Below are 17,528 nucleotides of genomic sequence, written 5' to 3' on the forward strand. Positions count from 1 at the left end.
AAGTCCCCCCAGAGGGTGTCCGTGGGGACTAAAACCATCTGCACAAAGTTTCACCAAATTTGGTACAGTTGTATCAGAAACAGCGCTCTAATCTCGAATTATGCAAATTAGACCTAATTATGCATACCACACCAATATAAATAGACATGCATATGTATGCCATAGTGTAGTATCCTTGTACCAAGTTTAAAAAGAATTGGCACAGGAATATCTCAGATATCTGCATTCATGAGCCCCTATGCACAGACACAGCATTAGTATTAATTTCATCCTGGAACGCCTGTGGATCATACCTGGGGACCCTGTGGATGGATATCAAATACAGGAAAGAAAACGGCCGTAACACAGCCATTTATGATTGAATCGTTACAAAAATCAGCAAGCATATATATGTGATAAGGATTAATATAGGTACCAACTTTCAATGCAATCGCACCCGGCATCGCTGAGAAATTTACGTGAACGAATGTACAGTCGTCAAATATAGGAAACAGCCATTTTAGACCAAAACAAAATATACGAAACAAAATGGCCGCCACGCAGCCATTTTAGACCAGATCAAAACAAAAATCAATGTGCATATGTATAACATATAGAGTAATCTATGTACCAAGTTTGAATGGAATCGCTCCTAGCATCACTGAGAAATTTGCGTGAACATACGCATCGACATCAAATACATGAAACAAAATGGCTGCCAGACAGCCATTTTGAATCGGATCGTAAAACAAATCGACGTGCATATGTATGGCATAGGTGATAATCCTTGTACTAAGTTTGAATCAAATCGCTCCAGGCGTCTCTGAGATATCTGCCTGAACGGACGGACAGACGCACGCACGGACGCACACACGGACGCACGCACGGACATGACCAAACCTATAAGTCCCCCCGGACGGTGTCCGTGGGGACTAAAAAGCATTTGGATTCAAACTGAAAAATATACTTGTGCGTAAGTGCACTGATTTTGTTAAAGATGGACCCCAATGGATGCAAGAAGACAATTTCCCTTCGATTTGCAGAGCAACTATATGTTTACTTTCTAAGCCATTCAATAGGCATTCTGTCAAAGGTATTTTGCACCAAAATTGCCAAAAAACTATTAGCAGTAGCATGTTAATGCAATAGAGTAGAAGGCACGTTTGTGCGACATTAAAGCCCTAACTTTCCCCCAAACTTTCCCTATGGTAACGTAAACCAGGGAAGGTTTGAAATTACTTTAATGCCAGGCTGTGTGAACTACTCCTGAAAGTTAGTAGTCCTTGTTTGCTCCCTGCATATTATGTTGGCTGATTTTCAACATGTTTAAAGTATTTTTGATTTAGTGAAATGAGTTGAAAAGGTAATGATGATGTATGAAAAAAGAAGAATGTGAACAGTATTATCAAGCAAAATTATCTGCAACAAAACTTACACCATGAATGTAAATCATTGACACAAAAACAATTAAGACAATCATTGCCTTAGTATTCTCTTTGTTTGTGTGATCATTCTGACATGGTCAGATAAGATAATAACAAGGCATAGATGACAACTGATAATTGATGATTCATTGTCATAAGTTCACCAATTTTGGATGCTATCGCTGACTGTGGTTTGAAAGGTAGACATGCAAGACAGCTCAAGGCACACACAATATTCATCCCATTCCACGGTACATTGCAGCTTACTTACAACTATGTGAAATAACAGTACTTCCACGTTACCTTCAGTTTTTAAGATTCATAAAAAGCTAATTTAAAACAATTCAAATTCTTTGGGAAATATAAAATACTGACCCTCATTATCTTGGTATTCTAAGACACTGGGATCATGCTTGATAGCTTCCATTAGGGTGGGAATATCTCCTGTTCCGGCGGACTGATGAGCGATAAAGAACCAATCTTCATTGTCGCTACTTTCATCATCATCTACATCAGGGAAAAAATCACAAGTCTTAATTATATTCTATCAAAATTAGCAACATTAAACAGCAGACGTCCCATGTTCCAATAATTTGGATTAAAATACAGATCTTCATATTTGCCTAGAGGATTGTAAATTTCTCCTCAAATTGATCAGTATATGCATATAATACATGTACATATATATATATATATATATATATATATATATATATATATATATATATATATATATATATATATATATATATATATATATATATATATATATATATATATATATATATATATATATATATATATATATTTAATTTACTGCTGAGCTCACCTACATGTATGAGGTACATCCTTCACCCTCTGAGCCCCAAAGTCAATTTTTGTCACCTTATCCCTGGGCCATTCAATTTTTTTCAGATTTTTGCCAAAATTTTGATAAAAAATTGCAGCCACTGAAATTTGATGTCCATTTGGTCCAAAATTATCAAAAAATTACGGAAAAATTCATAAAAACTGGTGAAATGTTCCACTATAATTTTGGTGGGAAAAATTACAACACTCAAAGGGTTAAATGATGCTTGGAAAACCCAGGCTATAAGTGAACTAGCCTAATATGAAAGCAATCTTTGAAAAAAAAAATCTTTGCATACATCGTAATTACATGTGAGCCACTATCAGGATAAAAATATCAGAGCTCACTCAACAATGGAAATAAAAAAGAAATTTTTAAGGTCTTTGAAATTCGAACCCAAGGGCCCACTGTATGATATGTGTGGCTTTTTGTTAAAACCTCATGTGAACAAATCGTGACAACGGTGTCGGGTTATTAGCTAAGTGAAGATAACGCATGCCAAAAGGAATTGACAGTGTTACATATCAGTGTTGGGAAGCACAGCATGCTCAGCCTGGCTGTGAATGGAATTATCATACCCACTCTATAGTGGTCTAAAGAGACTCAATTTGTACAGTGATTGATCCACACATGTACCGATACAAAGACACTTACAATTGTCTCTCAGTGTCATCTTCAGTTCATGTGTGTTGCACTGAACTTCTGTATAATTCATGACCTACTAATTATCATTCAACTATAACCTTTGGTTCTGTAAACTTTATATAATTTATATAGTTATTCATTATTGTCACACTGATTTGGTTTAATAGGCATAATTTGAGATTTATTAATTATAACTCATATCATAACTTATTATAATTTTAGAATCTACCAGTACCATTACAAATGAAAGTAATGAATTAAGTAATAATATAGTGAATATTGTTATGTTAAGAATAATGACATTTGCTATAGTCAGCAAAATTCACCTTCTCATCTCCATATCCCCGTGTATAGATCCACTCACAGATTTTAAAACAATGGGGTATACTTAGATTCCGGTGGTGAGGGTTGCGTTCACCCCTCTGCCCTGTAAACAGATCCACAATCACCATTGATAGTAATAGGTTTGGGGTCAAACCATGGTGGTAAAAGGGGTTATTAATCCTAGTGAATGTAAATGCTCCATTGTTAAAGGTATTCAATATCGTATTGCACTGCAGCACACCTACAGTCATTTCTGAAAATGTACTGTGAACCTATAGCGTTGATCGCGATTTCATGTTTGTTACTAAATATAGCTGCATGCGCGACTTCAGACAACAGTGAACACTGCCTAAAATTCAGACAAATTTTGTTGTTGTATGCAAGACTGATGCTACAGCTTGTAGACTGAGCCATAAATTCATTCGAATTAGGGACTGGACACAAATTACAGGGGGGGGGTGGGCCGGTGTTTTTTGGGGGTGGGTCGCCATTTTTCGCGCAAGCATTTTTGAAGGGTCATAAAATTTTGTGCAAGCCTATGGGGGAGGGTCACCTTTTTTCATGCAGCAAAGCTGAAATTGCATGTGCACGTTATGGAATACTGAAAAAAGAAAAATACCTCCTGGCACTTTCATTTTCTGCCATTACCATTTTCGGTGCGCCCTTCGGGCGCAAATTTCAGGTATAATAAACAATGTATTGATGATCCAAGCAGCCACATTGATTTAAGTTGTCATGATTTCTACTTATTCAACACTATTGTGCATAACTGTCCCCTATAATAACTCTCTCAATAACAGTTTGGGAGATTACTTATTTGACATCATTCTCCCATTGACAATACATTGGGTATAGGTCGGTGTCAAACGTTCATGTCGCTGTATGTACATTTTATAATTTTTTGAGGACATTGACAGAAAACAAACTGTTCAGAATAGTGCATAGTGTCATCAATAACAACTGGAAGCTTCAGGTCGAACAACTTTTGAATAACAATTTAGGATCAGATAACCTATGAGTTATTTGTAGTTTCCTCATAGCCTACAATGTATAGTGAATCAACATTTTGGTGAAATTCCAAAATCAAATTTCTTGCACAACCATTGACTTGAAACCACTCTAGTCTAATCATGAATATTAATACTAATAATTAGGTTTACATAAATGCACAGGTTTACCAAGTTTTGTATTGGAAAAAAATTATTCATAGTTTCATCATAGACTGCCATGTATAGTGAATGGACATTTCAGTGAAATTCCAAAATCAAATTTCTTGCACACCCATTGACTTGAAACTACTCTAGTCTAATCATGAACATTAATACCAATAATCAAGTGTACAATAATGCACAGATTTTCCTATTTTTTTATCAGAAAAAAATTATTCATAGTTTCATCATAGACTGCCATGTATAGTGAATCGACATTTAAGTGATATGCCAAAATCAAATTTCTTGCACAACCATTGACTTGAAACCACTCTAGTCTATCATGAACATTAGTACCAATAATTCAGTGTACATAAATGCACAGATTTACCTATTTTTGTATTGGAAAAAAATATTCATAGGGTTTCACCATAGACTGCCATGTATAGTGAATCAACATTTCGGTGAAATTCCAAAATCAAATTTCTTACACACACATGGACTTGTAACCACTCTAGTCTAATCAAGAACATAAATATCAATAATCAAGCATACATAAATACACAGATTTGCCAAGTTTTGTATTTAAAAAAAATTATTCATAGTTTCTTCATAGACTACAATGTATAATGGATCCACATTTCATGCGAAATTCCAAAAACAAAGTTATTGTACACAGATACACGTGTTACCACCCTCTTCTAATCAAGCACAATTATGTCAATTATTCAGGGTCATATATACACAAATAGTGCATATTTTTAATTCTGAAAAAATTTTTTTACAGTTTTGTCATAGACTCCCATGTATAGTGGATCAACATTTTATGCGAAATTCCAAAAACAAAGTTATTGTACACAGATACACATTTTACCACCCTCTTCTAATCAAGCACAATTATGTCAATTATTGAGGGTCCATATATGCACAAATAGTGCAAATTTTTAATTCTGAAAATTTTTTGACAGTGTTGTCATAGACTCCCATGTATAGTTTTGTCATAGACTCCCATGTATAGTGGATCAACATTTTGACAGAAATTCCAAAATCAAATATCTTGTTCACATGTGCACTTGTAAACAACCCATGCTAATCAAGTATATCTATATCAGTTATTAAACATCTGTATATGAACAGATATAGCTAGTTTTATACTGGAAAATACACGTTCATAGTTTTCTTATAGTCGACTACATGTATAGTGAATCAACATTATCGATAAAATCTAAAAATTACATTTCTTGTACAGGCATGCACTTTTTACCTGCCACTTCAAGCAAAGTACATTTACATGAATTATCACACACATATGATTTGATATTTCTTGGACAACGCGTTATATCGGCCACATTTTGCCTTCCTTTCGGGAGGGCGACTTAAAAAGTATAGCAAGTCAGAAGGGGGTCTTTAACACATTGCGGGTTTTTTTGGGGGTATTGAGTAACAGGGGAGGGTCACTTATTTTCATGCACGGATAAGGGGGAGGGTCACTAATTTTTGTGCATGAACTTTTGAAGGGTCACTATTTTTTACGCAGCGGTTTTTCGAAAAACACCGCCCACCCCCCCACCCCCCCCCCTGTAATTTATGTCCAGTCCCTTAGTGTGACTTTAAGAGCCCATTGTAATACTGGCAGGTTTTATTTTCATCGTTCTTGTGGAAAATGCGGACAAATATTATTTATGCATATTAATGACAGAAAATATAACATCATTTGCAATCAGCGCTATTCTTTGAAAATGCACACACCAATTAATCTTTGTCGCACTGCACAGCAATGTTCAACAAAATAATGCTACCACAGTCCCACATCAAATGTCGACCAGTCATTTCTGGGTGACTATGACATTTACTACGGGGGAGAAGCCACATTGACCTTCACACGTATCTGGAACTCACTTTCTTCCATAATCTCCATGCCTTTGCATGTACATGTAATAGATGTTGGAAACAATTTAAGACTTTCATGCAATGAAAATTTCTAACATATCAAAAACAGCAGCAGATACTACGAGATTTATTTCCAGTCTCATATATTCTTTTTTCTAACTTTTGAGTTTTGGTGCAAATTTAATTATCAACTAACGATGGTCCAATTGCCAGAGTTGAATCACCTGCAACTACAGAATTGTAAAAGGATATTTGGAACACATATGAAGAGCATTATTTTGATTATGTTTTCATTACTTTTCAGAAAAACAAAGTATAATACAAGTACATGTATATACCACACATTGTGTTGATTAAACAAACAATAAAATTGGACATGACATACATCCATGCATACCTACATACACAGTATGTTGGCAAGCCGAATGCTACACAGTTCATGATTTGGGGAGCAGAACAACAAACTGTATAAAATTACGGAAAATATATTGCTTTTTTTCATCCAAGACCTGATGATGCTAGCGATGCACAGACAATACAGCTAGACAGAGCCCTTGCATGTATCACACTGAAAGTAAATCCTAAATCCATCAGTATCTTCACCATTTTGGTTTAACCCTTTGTCAAAACAATAATTTTATCCCATCATTTTCTATTGCAAGCCTGGACCTCTTTATAGTGGAATATTTTGTAGAGAAAGGGGAGGATTGTTTGGGTTGAGCTTATCATGCAATATTGTGGTGACAAGATGCAATCTTTGCTAAAAGAAGACACGATTGTGTCTGAAAGGACTGACTTAATATCAAAACACTTCAACATCTACGCCGCAGGTCAATGATAAACTATTTTAATCAATATAATATTCATCAGGGGACAAACAATTTATGAATTTATCTTTTTATGACACATGAATAAGCACTTAAGGAGAATAACATTAAGTATTAACATACTAATATAGTGGCAATTAATCACAATGGATTGTATACATGACTGTAAGAGTCTAAGCACATACTTGATAACAGTTTTTAATACATTGAACCATGACTGCTGTCTAAATTCTGGTTTAATTTATGATTTTGTGGAAGCTACATGTATTAGGGGCGACGTCAAAAGATCGATGTTTGAAAAAAAACTTAATTGCTTAAGTTTGGGGGTGGGGGGTTTTTGGCCAAATTAATTTCTGTGCAGTCAAAAACGATTTAACGTCTTTATGGCAAATTTTACGATTTCAAGGCTGATTTTTGTACGCTAAAACCAATCCAGTCACCTGTATTTTTGTTACTTTATAATGGTTTTAAATTTTTATTTAATTCAATGGTACATTGGTACGTCGTTTGAAGGAATAAGTACAGGGTATGAGTCCGAAATGTTTTTCAATTTTAGGTCAGTTAAGTTAGAAGGGGGGGTGGGGGGGTCTGAGGCCAAACTTAAGCAATTAAGTTAGATTTATTATATTGAACTTTTGATGTTGTCCCTTAGGAAAGCTTTTCCCACTATCTGTGCATAACATCTATATATACATCTATACAGCTATATATCTACGGTATATGCGTACTTTTTATGCGTACACCTCATCAGTAATATTCCACTCTCACCTGCTTATGGGGTATACATTTCCCAGCTTATTCGATATGCAAGAGCATGCAGTTCATATGGTGATTTTGTAGAGAGACATGGCCATCTCTCTTTCAAACTGTTAAATCAAGGTTACACCAGAGCAAGACTTGTCTCTACATTCAAACGCTTTTTTGGCAGGTATCGCAAGCTGGTTGATAAATACCATATCTCTCTACGACAAATGATCACTGATGGCATCGGTGACATGGGGCCTTAGTTAGTGACCACTACCTATCTGACTTACAGATTGATATATGGAGGGTGCCACATGTGGGGCAGGATGCGCTTACTATTTTCGAAACACCTGACATCACTTCTTGGTCTTTTGGCCAGAGGTCCATATATCTTTCTTTCATGAATTTGACTTTGTTTGTGTACCGTCTATTTACTGTCTGTTCTGTGCTGTTTTGTGTCTATGTTTACAACTATTGTCTTACAAATTTTGACCTAGTGTTATTGGATTATGGATTGGTATGATTGCGATTATTTTTTTAAAGTTACATGCATGTACATAATTTACACAAGCATATACATGTATACATGTATACCGTAAAAACCCTATCAATTCAACCACTCTTCCTGTTAATTCAGCCACCCTAGCTTTTTCTCTAAATATGCTTTTTTATATATATATAACTATATTTATTTTACATATATATATATATATATATATATATATATATATATATATATATATATATATATATATATATATATTTTATATATATATATATATATATATATATATATATATATATATATATATAACATCAAATTTGACGTTGTATTAATTTGTGGCTATTACGAAAGTTCATTACTTATGCAATTACAAATTAATTAAAATGACACTGATAAATGTCTTTTTCAATGTTAAAGCAATGTGAGCTTAACATCTGTACAAAGTTTCATGAATTTGATGCAATATTTCTTGACATATCAGCCTACTTACGAAACTTCAATAATTGACATGTTATTGCTACATGACGTGAAACAAATTGACGAGCATATGTATGAAATAGGTCCTTGTACCAACTTTGAATGATACTGGTGGAAATATGTCTGAGTTATGGCTTGGTACATCAGAAATTTGTAACAAATCACCGCCATGCAGCGATATTTGATCTTACTGTTTAAAAAATCAATACGTATATGTATGACATAAGTCAATGTCCATGTACCAACTTTGGATAAGATCAGTTGAGACTTGCCAGAGTTATGGCTCTCGACATGAAACAACCATAACAAAATTGCTACCATGTGGCCATATTGGACCATCTAGTGAAACCAATCGACATACATATGTATAAATAAGTCAATGTCCTTGTACCAACTTTGAATAAATTCGCTTGATACATGTCTGAGTTATGGTTACGGACATAAAAAAATCAGGAAAAAATAGCGTCAATGACACTGTAGCTCCCATCCTGGACTATTTAGTGTTTGTTCTCTGGTCAGATATTTGAACATGTGTGAAAGGGATAAAGTGCATGAAGTGAAAATACTTAAATGTAATGTACTGGAGACAGTGAAATATGTTTAATGTATTTATTCAGAACATAAAACGGAAAAAATACAGAATTAGAAATATCGAATACTGTGATACAACCATTAACTAAACAAGTCATTGACAATGACAGTCCCCACTTGTAAAGACAGTATGTAAGTAGGAGTATTAGGTCTGGATGGGGCAGGGAAATGTGGTCATTAAGAAGTATCACTGGAGTGTATATGTTGAGATCTATGGGCAAATAGGTCTATGTCGTTGTTCCCAATTTGAAACACATGAGGCATGTCTAAGTTATGGTTCTAAATCGGGAAAAAAGATCAGACCTCTAGCAGTATTGGACAGCCAAGAAATACATATGCGCATAATAAATGAGGTACAAGATGTGACATCTTAAGGTCTAATATCCTATCAAAATTGGAGGGTATAGAACTTGTGGTTATTGAGATATGCATATATATGTATAATCAAGGTCAAAGGTCATTGAGGTTACATGACATTTTGAAAAAAAATTATATTGCTAATTAATCCCTATATGCCAAAAAATCAGACCTCTAGCTCTATTCACTTGCCCAGAATTAGATGTGTGCAAAATTAATGAGGTAAAGCGTGTGTTGTCATAAGGTCTCCCATCCTACTAAATACAAAGGACATAGCACTTGTGGTTACTTATTTATTGACATAAACATATATTTTAGGTAAAAGGTCATCAAGGTCACATGACATTTAGTCAAAAAAATTCTCTCCTATAGTTATCCCTTTATACCAAAAATCAGACATCCAGCTCTATTGGCTTGCTCAGAATGAGATATGTGCATAATTAATGAGCTACAATATGTGGCATCATAAGGTGTCCAATCATACCAGATATGAAGGGTGTAGCACTTGTAGTTACTGAGTTATGGACAAATAAGTATATTTGAGGTCAAAGGTCACCGAGGTCACATTACATTTTGTCAAAAAAAATTCTCTCCTAAAGTTATCCCTATATATCAAAAATCAGACCTCTGGCTCTATTGGCTTGCTCAAAATTAGATATGCACATAATTAATGAGGTACAATATGTGGCATCATAAGGTGTCCCATCATACCATACATGAAGGGTGTAGCACTTGTGGTTACTGAGTTATGGACAAATATGTATATTTGAGGTCAAAGGTCACCGAAGTCATGTCACATTTTGTCGAAAAAATTGTATTGCTAGGTTATCCCTATATACCAAATAAAGTTATCAAAACAAACTTCCAATTGTATGAAACATGGGCCTAAATACAGACAGACTGACATTCACAGACTGGCACAGAGTGATGACATTGACCCCAAGTGTGCCTTGGCCCATGGAGAGTGATAAAGATATAACAAAAAGCTGAATGTAATGATAAAATAGTTAAGTATAGGCCTACAGACACTGAGGGTGAATATGTTACAGCAATTTGATTAGTTTCCTTTCGTTTTCTAATTCTGTGATAATTTTTAAGACAATCAAACTGCAAGGCAGTTTTAATATGTATTGACATACATGTTATCTTTTACAAGCACACAGCAAACTGTTCTTGATTTTTCATTTACAATATTTGACATAGACTGAAATACATAACATGCAACCAATATTTACATTTTGCCCATGCACCAGATACATGGAGAGATTTCAACATGCAATCATTAACTCAGAAACCCTATAGGGAAAAGTAAACATTGTTTTCTTCCAGAACAGCTGGTACATCCACATCTGGAGCAACTTACAAACTTAACCAATTACACAAGGATGATGACACAAGAGATAAAGTTAAACTGTGGTGAACTTGACTATTCCTTTCAAATCCTTACCTAACTTGATTGACATCTTAAACTAAAATACACTGCATGTTTAATGGCACACAAAAATACATCAGGGGTGTACCATTTGATAAAAGGGGGTTGTCTGGAAGATTGATGAGGAACATCTTTTTTATCCGATACACTGTACATTCTTTTTTCCCACTATCTCACCTTTTCTTTTTGACAAACCTTCTGTGGCTGATTTTTGTATTGACATTTGTTTGGATTTTTTTCAAAATCTGCCAGGACCCCCCCCCCCCCCCCCCCCCCCTCCATCACTCTTTAACATTGAAAAAAACTTTGAATATATTTGTTGGAAACCAAACCTGCTGAATCACCTCAGCTATGTTTTCTCATTATTTTTTACCGCATTTCAACACCAAATACAGTTTACCATTTCAAATGCTTACTGAATCACAACATTATCTTAAACATAGGGCCAATGTCCCTGAAGCTACTATAGACATGGATACAAAATTAAGTATTTCCTGACTGTATGAAATCATCTCACTAAGGTCATCCTAGGGACCTGTTAACCAAATATTAAAGCTGTCTGACCAGCGGTTTTGAAAAAACAAGCGACCCAATAGTCGACAGAGCTCTGCTGTGTTATGTAGAGAGCAACTTTTTGTGACATATGTATTGATGAAGATGGTTGAGATCTAGGATAGCTCATTTCAGGATGGCCTGACCTAAAATGGTAAAATTAGCTGCAAAAATAAAAAATTGATGATTTCATCATAATTATGTATAAAAATGTATACCAAATATCAAAGCTATCTCATGAGTAACTTTTGAGAAACAAATATTTTGACCAAAAACGGCAAAAATTGACCCAAAAATACAAAAATTGAAGATTTCATCAAATTTCACTATATCACACTTGGAGAACCCCCAGGAACCTGTATACCAAATATCAAAGGCATCAGACAAGTAGTTTTTGAGAAACACATTTTTGGACCAAAAATGTCAAAAATTGCACAAAAAATACAAAATTGCAGATTTCATCATATATTCTATATATCATATTTAGTTTATCTGTAGGAACCTGTATACCAAATATCAAAGCTGTCAGACGAGCGGTTTTGATGAAATAAATTTTTGACCAAAAATGACAAAAACATTCCTTAAAAATACAGATTTGCATATTTCATCACAATTTGAACAAATCCAAATTGGGTTATCCCTAGGGACCTGTATACCAAATATCAAAGCTGTCAGACAAGCGGTTTTGATGAAATAAATTTTTGACCAAAATGACAAAAAATTCCTTAAAAATACAGATTTGCATATTTCATCACAATTTGAACAAATCCAAGTTGGGTTATCCATAGGGACCTGTATACCAAATATCAAAGCTGTCTGACCAGCGGTTATGAAGAAGGAGATTTTTTACCAAAAACGCCTTTTTTGGCACTAATTTGTATATTTTCAACAATATCAAAAATCAAAAAAGCACAATTATTTCAGGTCAGCCCAAAGTACTTACATGCTAATTTTTCATGTAATCTGCTCAGTGGTTATTGAGATTTTCAATTTTTACTGTTTTTACATTTTTTCACTTAATTTGCATATTTTTGGCAATGACAACTTCATTTGAACAAAATCTCATCTACAGCCCATCATCCATGTACACACCAAATATCAAGATGAAATGTACAGCGGTTTTGGAGTTTTTGATGTTGACGGACAGACATACAGACATACAGACATACAGACGTACAGACATACAGACATACAGACATACAGACATACAGACATACATACATACAGACATTTCCCTAGCCTATAAGAATAGCTTCCATTGCCATATATACTTATGGCTATGGGAGCTAAAAAAATGGCCACATGGCGGCCATATTGGATTGTATCACAAAACAAATCAATGTGCATATGTATGACATAGGTCAATGTCGTTGTACTAAGTTTGAATAAAATTGGTGAATGAAATCAGTTGAGACGTGCCAAAGTTTTGGCTAAGGACATGAAAATTGTAACAAAATGGCTGCCATGCAGCCATATTGGATCATATCATGAAACAAATTGACCTACATATGTATGACGTAGGTTAATGTCCTTGTACCAACTTCGAATAAAATCGGTTGAGATATGCCCGAGTATTATGGCTCTGTACATGAAAAAATCGTAACAAAATGGCCGCACGGCAGCCACATTGGATCGTATCACATAACAAATTGACATGCATATGTATGACATTAGTCAATCTCCTTGTACCAACTTTGAATAAATTCGCTTGATACATGTCTGAGTATTATGGCTATGTACATGAAAACATCGTAATAAAATGGCTGCCTAGCGGCCATATCAGATTGTATCACAAAACAAATCGACGTACATATGTATGACATAGGTCAATATCCTTGTACCAACTTTGAATAAAATCAATTGAGATATGCCTGAGTTATGGCTCTGTACATGAAAAAATTGTAATAAAATGGCCGCCTGGTGGCCATATTGGATCGTATCACAAAACAAATCGACATGCATATCTATGACATTGGTCAATGTCCTTGTGCCAACTTTGAATAAAATCGGTTGAAACATGTCTGAGTTATGGCTCTGTACATGAAAAAATTGTAATAAAATGGCCGCCTGGCGACCATATTGGATCGTATCACAAAACAAATCGATGTGTATATCTATGACATTGGTCAATGTCCTTGTACCAACTTTGAATAAAATCGGTTGAAACATGTCTGAGTTATGGCTCTGTACATAAAAAAATCGTAATATAATGGCCGCCTGGCGGCCATATTGGATTGTATCACAAAACAAATCCACGTACATCAGTATGACATATGAAGTAATCCTTGTACCAAGTTTGAATGAAATCGCTCCTTGCATCTGAGATATCTGCGTGAATGGACGGACGCACGGATGGACAGACGGACACACGCACGAACGCACGCACGCACACACGGACATGACCAAACCTATAAGTCCCCCCGGACTGTGTCCGAGGGAACTAATAAACCACCTCAGCAATGGATACACCACTGGATTTTGACCAGTTCACTCCATATATGCACTCACTATTGCTCATGCATATATGTCGATAACTGGTCATATCTCGTGATATACTGTTGCTAGGTGTGGTTAATGACTGGTAGATCAACTAATTGACTGGGAAGCATCAAACTAATTGACTGGGAAGCACTCAACTAATTGATGATAGGTTGACTAATTAATCAAGCTAAATGATAAATATTCACCCCTCTGATTGATCACTTTACTAATTAAGATACTGGTAATATGATCATTAACAATATTTATTGGTTTTGGGATTTTTACAGCTCAGCTTGCAGCACCTCATTTTATGTTAATCATGCATCCTAACTATTGCACAAATTGCTCATTAGCAAAGCAAGTCTCTTTGTACAAAGATTGTCCACAGGATGAACAACAACTTAGATACATTTAAACGGGAAGTTACAGGACCGGGAGCGCACAATAGGGGGATTACTGATGACGCAGAAATTTGCATACACTAGGCGGGAGTTTTAGAATTCTCATAGCATCACTTTGACCATATGAGAAATTTGAATAATCATCATAGATCGGCACTTACGTGACATATGCAAAGAGGGGTCAAATAGTTGTACAGGGAACACATTTTGAAGCATATGCATTCTCCGACAAAAATCGGAACATTTTTTCAGTTTATTTTCGACTAAAGTTTAGTGGATATATATTCACAGACATCATATGCAACATTCAATGACAACGAACGTCTGAAACATGGCAAAATTATGGGATTCAGGGACCAAACACAGCTCGTCCGATCAGTAGCGTAGCTTTTTACATTTGCATGGATTTACGATGATCCAGCTTTTAAAGGGGAAGTTCCTGTTTAACTTTTGACATTGGAAGGTTCTTGTAAATATCTCAGTACAGATAGAAACATTATCAGTCTGATTACGCTCATAAACTTTTCATAATAAGGGATTGACCATTTGATATCCTTGGGGGGCGGGTCTGGAAGATTTTCAAAAAAAATATTCCCAGCGAATGTCAATGAAAAAAATTCAGTCAGAGGGGGCTTAGAAAAAAAAAAGATGGCTCAATAAGGTGAAAGAAAAAAAATCAAACAAAAGTTACTTTCTGGAACACATTTTTTAATTTTCAGGGCACCCTTCGAGGGCAAACTGAAGACTGTGTCAAATACACAATGGTGCTTTGGCCAAATACATTTGGGGAGCCACAAATTCATCATTCAGTTGCATTTTTTAATGCTCCCTTCAGACGCATAACTTTAATAATAATTTTTCAGAGACCCCTCCAAGCCAGAAACTTTAATATATCAGACATATATATATCAGAGGTATCTGTATGTTTCACATTTTTCAGCGCACCCTTCTGGCGCATTACTTTAAAATATCAAATATATTTTTCAGCATGCCCTTCAGCCACATGACTTTCATATATTAGATATGTATATATATCAGAGATATCCGGATGTTTAATATTTTTCAGCACCCCTATGCGGTACTTAAATATATCAGAGATATATGTCAGAAATATCTTGATGTCTGTTAATTGAAAGTCTGTTTTGCCAAGTGTACTAATCATTAATGAAATCTTCAGTTCATATGAAAAGCATGACAAGTTCCTGATACTTTTCTGTTTCACTATGAGAATTCAGTAGTAGAAAGCAACATGCACTAAAATTTGCTGTTGGAAAAAAAAGTATCCAAATGAGGAGTGCGAGGAAAAAAAAAGTTACCAGTAATTAGAGTGAAAAAAAGAAACAGTGGATCAGGTACAAAAAAAAAATGCAACCTCTCAAATCTTCCAGACCCCCCCCCCCCCAGGATATCAAATCGTCCACCCCTAAGTTATTTATCTGAAAGTTTAACGGTACGCTCGATTTCAGGTTTTGCATTGTTTGTGAAGCTTTTGCAATGTAATCCAGTACTAGCTCTATGGTTACTAGGAAGAGGCAACTCGAAATATCTGAAAACTTTGATTAGGCAATTAAGCCATGCTGACACAGGTGAATGACTCTCTTACTAATATACCACTAGTTCAGACTCAGTAATTGGATCACTGATATGGTTCAGTAATCTGGTTTCTTTTGCAGTGTTGTTTTACAATAACAAACCACACCTAGCAAAGCTAGGGCATATATACGTGTGTGCATACAATGTATGGATTGAGCTGGTCCATTCCTGAGGTGGTTTGTTGCTATTATATCATAACAGTATGTAATTGGGCAATATTAACCCCTGCTGCAGGCGGATAGACACAATATATGGGTACAATGTGCAATAAACACAAGCCACTATGTGAATGCTACATCACAGTTTTTGGAGCAATTTAATACCTTTTATTGCGTGGTATACCCACCTGCAAAGGGGTTATCCCTATTGTATTATATCAACATTTGTGTTTACGGTGTTCACAGCAATGTTTCTTCAAGGGTTATAGCATGAAAAACAAAACAGATGAAGCAGATTCAAATATTGACCAGCAATTGTCACATATGGTGTCAGCCACTGGGCAAGTGCTGAAGCAAATCAAACACAAATCAACTCTGTACATGTACCAGCTGGCCTAGGAAGGGGGTTGTTGCTATTGCATATAATATCACATCCAACATAATATGTTCCTGGTGATTCATAAGGTTTTCTCAATAGTTTCAAAATTCAAAAAATAAAGGAGAAGCAGATTTTCATATTGAGCAAGCATCATATGGCATGAAATATTTGCAGCGGCCTAAACAAAAGATACATAAATAGCACATCGAAGCAGACGACAAAAAGCTCCCACACTGATATGAAGTGTGAGCCCAATGTTCTAAGGCCGAACAAAAAAAGTTGTGCTGTTCCGATAACCCAACTTACGCTATTTTTTACCAGCCGACCCTAACTTTTTAGAGCTACGTAAAAATGGAAGTAAAAAAAAATAGCGTCAATGACACTGTAGCTCCCATCCTGGACTATTTAGTGTTTGTTCTCTGGTCAGATATTTGAACATGTGTGAAAGGGATAAAGTGCAAGAAGTGAAAATACTTAAATGAAATGTACTGGAGACAGTGAAATATGTTTAATGTAATTATTCAGAATATAAAATGGAAAAAATACAGAATTAGATATATCGAATACTGTGATACAACCATTAACTCAACAAGTCATTTACAATGACATAGTCCCCACTTGTAATAGGAGTATTAGTCTTGATGGGGCAGGAAAATGTGGTCATTAAGAAGTATCACTGGAGTGTATATGTTGAGATCTATGGGCACATAGGTCTATGTCGTTGTTCCCAATTTGAAACACATGGGGCATGTCTAAGTTATGGTTCTAAAT

The 17,528-nt window shown here is 35.3% G+C and overlaps 1 protein-coding gene across 1 annotated transcript in view; it reads right to left on the reverse strand.

The window, feature by feature from the left end:
* Positions 1-17,528, reverse strand: part of LOC139119783 (uncharacterized) — a 74,627-nt gene that overhangs the window by 42,203 nt on the left and 14,896 nt on the right. The window contains exon 3 of the mRNA XM_070683670.1: positions 1,779-1,910. Within this exon, the coding sequence (XP_070539771.1) occupies positions 1,779-1,910 (132 nt within the window). The remainder of the gene's footprint in view (positions 1-1,778; positions 1,911-17,528) is intronic.

The sequence above is a fragment of the Ptychodera flava genome, chromosome 20 (genome assembly GCF_041260155.1).
Source record: "Ptychodera flava strain L36383 chromosome 20, AS_Pfla_20210202, whole genome shotgun sequence".
Classification (NCBI taxonomy): Eukaryota; Metazoa; Hemichordata; class Enteropneusta; family Ptychoderidae; genus Ptychodera; species Ptychodera flava.